Source organism: Apis dorsata, unplaced genomic scaffold (genome assembly GCF_000469605.1).
Source record: "Apis dorsata unplaced genomic scaffold, Apis dorsata 1.3 scaffold_188, whole genome shotgun sequence".
Taxonomy (NCBI): Eukaryota; Metazoa; Arthropoda; class Insecta; order Hymenoptera; family Apidae; genus Apis; species Apis dorsata.
The window spans coordinates 41,507-45,643 of NW_006263473.1; the positions used below are offsets into that span (position 1 = coordinate 41,507).

The 4,137-nt window shown below is 38.4% G+C and overlaps 1 protein-coding gene across 1 annotated transcript in view; it reads right to left on the reverse strand.

Moving 5' to 3' along the window:
• The window catches only part of LOC102678844 (paired mesoderm homeobox protein 2A), a 25,904-nt gene that overhangs the window by 6,806 nt on the left and 14,961 nt on the right, over positions 1 to 4,137 (reverse strand). The window contains exons 3-4 of the mRNA XM_006614537.2: positions 2,335 to 2,500; positions 1,619 to 1,832 (exon numbers count right to left, since the gene is read on the reverse strand). Of these exons, the coding sequence (XP_006614600.2) occupies positions 1,619 to 1,832; positions 2,335 to 2,500 (380 nt within the window). The remainder of the gene's footprint in view (positions 1 to 1,618; positions 1,833 to 2,334; positions 2,501 to 4,137) is intronic.

The following is a 4,137-nucleotide window of genomic DNA, read 5'->3' on the forward strand; positions in this document are numbered from 1 at the left end:
TTAAATTTCAGTTTTCTGCGAGAATTTCTTTGATATTCCTCCCGCTTCTCAACAGAAATGACAATTTTCCTCCATTCCGTGCTGAATTTTGATTTTTCTCTCAAAGAACTTTCGTTTTCTTATTTTCAACCGGACAAGAAATACTTCTTTCGATATTAGATCATAGAATATTTTCAAAACAGATTCAAAAAAGATTTTCAAAATCTGCTTTTCAACTTGCAACAATTTCATCCCCAATCTCGCGTTAAGAAATAATATAGATTGCCTTGCAACTTGCAAAGTGACGAAACAACAATCAGAAACTTTCCAAATTTTCCAACTTGCTAAATTTCGATTTTTTTCTCAAAGAATTTTTTTTCTTTTATTTTCAATCACCGGACGAGGAATACACTTTCGAATCGATATAGAATAATATAGATTGCTTTGCCAACTTGCGAGTTGACGAAACAACAATCAAAAACTTGCCGACTTACTGAATTTTGATTTTTTCTCAAAGAATTTTCGTTCTCTTATTTTCAACCGAATGAGGAATATTTTTTCGAATCGATATTAAATCATAGAATATTTCCAAAAAAGATTTTCAAAATCTGCTTTTCATCAACTTGCAACAATTTCATCCCCTCATCTCGCGTCAAGAAATAATTTAAATTGTTTCGCTAACTTGCGAGGTAACGAAACAACAATCAGAAACTTGCCAAATTTTCCAATTTGCTGAATTTTGATTTTTTTCTCAAAGATTTTTTTCTCAAAATCTGCTTTTCATCAACTTGCAACAAATTCATCCCCTTTGCGTTAAAAAATAATATAGCCTTGCCAACTTGCAAGGTGACGAAACAACAATCAAAAATTTGCCAACTTCCAACTTATTGAATTTTGATTTTTTTCTCAAAGAACTTTCGTTTTCTTATTTTCAACCGAACAAGGAATACTCTTTCGAATCGATATTAAATCATAGAATATTTTTAAAAAAGATTTCCAAAATCTGTTTTTCATCAACTTACAACAATTTAATCCTCTCATGTCGCGTCAAGAAATAATATAGAGTTGCCAACTCTCATTCCTTTCCAAAATCAAAACCCACCACGGATCATTCTACCTAAAATCCTAAATCCTAATTTGCCCGCCCATCTCCTCCAATCTATCCGATATATCCCCATAAATCTTAACCTGATTCCCGCCCAGTAACCCCGCATTATCCACCAACATCCCTCCAACATCCCTCACCTCACGTTCTCCATTGTTCGCGCGAAACTCCTATAAAACCGGTGTACACAAACCGGTCCTTAAATCGGTCGCCGTGCACCCACAGGGATCCCGTGGCGACTTAACGAGGCGACAATTATCGCGATTATACGAGCGGTAGCCGAGCATATAACCGGGGGCGAGAACGTGGCGCGGCGAGCGAGGGTTGGGGCAGGGGGATGGAAGGGGTGGAGGAATGGGAGGAAGCGACGACGAGGAGCGGTGGTTTAATGGCGCGTATCGAGCATCCGGTGTTCAGCGGTGCTTGGAGCTGCTTCTGCGAGTCGCGCTCTTCTGAACTTTGAGAGGGGTGGGAGGGAGAAAGGAGAGGGATATTTCCTAAAGACGTAAATACAAACGAAGCTTAAAAGCTCACCTCTCGCCGGGTGGGCCAAGACCCCCCACGGTGCTAGGTGGCGGCGGTGGCGCCCTTATGGGGGTTGGAGGTGGCGTCGAGACGCCACCCAGGGACGGCTGACTCTGCTGGGGCCGCGGGCTGACCGAGGCGGAAGTGGTGCTGGGGCTCCTCGACCCCCCAGCTCCATCTGGACCGGCGTCCTCCGCGTCGGGGGCGCTGCTGCTTGTCGTTCCTTTTGGGGCAAGGAAAAGACAAGGGAAATGCTTGTACCATTGATCGTTTTAAATTCGTGGTGTGGTCACCATGAGTCGGGGATGTGGAGATTTATATTCTTTTCCAGGGTTGTTGTAATTAATTATGCGTGCTCGTGGGTTCTTAGGGATCGAAAGGGTTCTTAGGTGAGTTAGGTTAGTTGGTTGATTTACGAAAATGTCGGTTCAAGCTTATTTGTGTTAGGTTGTAAGTAATTTAGATTCGCGTTTATCTCGTTCTGTGTCTTCGTTCAAATTTAAATTACTTGAAAAATTACTTGATTGCACTATGTAATAGTAGAAATGATTATAAGTTTACACAATTATTATTAAATAAAAATTGTTTTTTTTTGCATTTAATTGTTCAAATTGAAAGAATCGAGAATATAAAACTGTTATTATTATTAAGAAAAAGAAATGATATGCGAATGAATAGGTGTTTTTTAATAATCATTGTTGTATCGAGGTTGAAAATGATGATACCTTCAGGATCATGTCCTGTTGGACTGGGTCCTGCCGATGACGACGTTGGAGGTGCGAGGCCTGTCGTTTCCAACGCGCCACCCCCTCCGTTACCCTCTCTTTTCCTTTGTTCCTCCTTCAAACGTTCGCTTTTCCTCCACTTCGCTCTACGATTTTGAAACCATACCTGTAAAATTCAAATTCAATTCGTTTTCATTTCGCAACGATCTGAACACAATCCAATCAATATTTCAATCTTTTAAAAATTTCATCTTTATTCAACGACAAAAAAATCGTCCAATTTTATCGTCAACGATATGGATAAATTTTTCATCATCGATCGAAGGTAAAAAGAAGGCAAAAAAAACAAAGAGAGAGAGAGAAAAAAATTAGCTTCAATTTCAACCCCTGAAGAAGATCGGTTGTGCAACGAAGACGCGTAAATAAAATAGAAGGCGCAGTATGAAAGGATGAACGAAAAAAAAAAGAAGAAGAAAAAAAAAGCAAACGAGAGTACGATGAGGAATGGCGCTGAAGGCGGCACTTAAGCTGCTTTATAGGGCTACACCTGGTGTGCGGATATGGAAGGATAATTGCATGTAGGGGATGGGATTCGCGGCTGGACCAGAAGGGGGTGTTGGGCCTCTTGGCCGCGTGCATGTTCAACGAGCTGACAGCAACCACGGCGGCCGAGTGTTTTTTAAAAAGCTCGAGTTCCGCTAACGAGCCTAACTTGACATAATACCAACTGAAATAGACTTTATTATACCCGGCGGTCCTCCGCCGCTTCGTGCCTCCCGCGTGGCTGTTGCTTTCCAATTGCCACCCCTAACGCGAGCTTCTTTCGGACCGAGTTCCTCTTTTGAATTCTCTCCATGATGTTCTTATAGTTGTTGCGATACTTGAGAATTTTTCTTCTTCTTTTTCTTCTTTTTTTTTTTTTTTTTTTTTTACAGAACGTGATTCAATTTTCAATTTTGCAATGAGTAATGGTTAATGGATACGATATCACGTTCTTTTACTATATTTTTTTCTTATTTTTATTATTCATATCGTAGAATGATTCTTCGTGAATTAAAATAAATTTATTATCCTTCGTGCTTCCCGTGACTGTTGCTTTCCAATTGCCACTCCTAACGCGAGTTTCTCTTTTGAATTCTCTTCAGTATGATGTTCTTATAGTTGTTGCGATAATTGAAAATTTTTCTTCTTCTTTTTTTTTTTTTACAGAACGCGATTCAATTTTCAATTTTGCAATGGTTAATGGATACGATATCACGTTCTTTTATTATATTTTTATTATACTGTAGAATGATTCTTCGTGAATTAAAATAAATTTATTATCCTTCGTGCTTCCCGTGACTGTTGCNTTTCCAATTGCCACTCCTAACGCGAGTTCCTCTTTTGAATTCTCTTCAGTATGATGTTCTTATAGTTGTTGCGATAATTGAAAATTTTTCTTCTTCTTCTTTTTTTTTTTTACAGAACGCGATTCAATTTTCAATTTTGCAATGGATACGATATCACGTTCTTTTATTATATTTTTATTATACTGTAGAATGATTCTTCGTGAATTAAAATAAATTTATTATCCTTCGTGCTTCCCGTGACTGTTGCTTTCCAATTGCCACTCCTAACGCGAGTTCCTCTTTTGAATTCTCTTCAGTATGATGTTCTTATAGTTGTTGCGATAATTGAAAATTTTTCTTCTTCTTCTTTTTTTTTTTTTACAGAACGCGATTCAATTTTCAATTTTGCAATGGATACGATATCACGTTCTTTTACTATATTTTTTTATTATTTTTATTATTCATATCGTAGAAT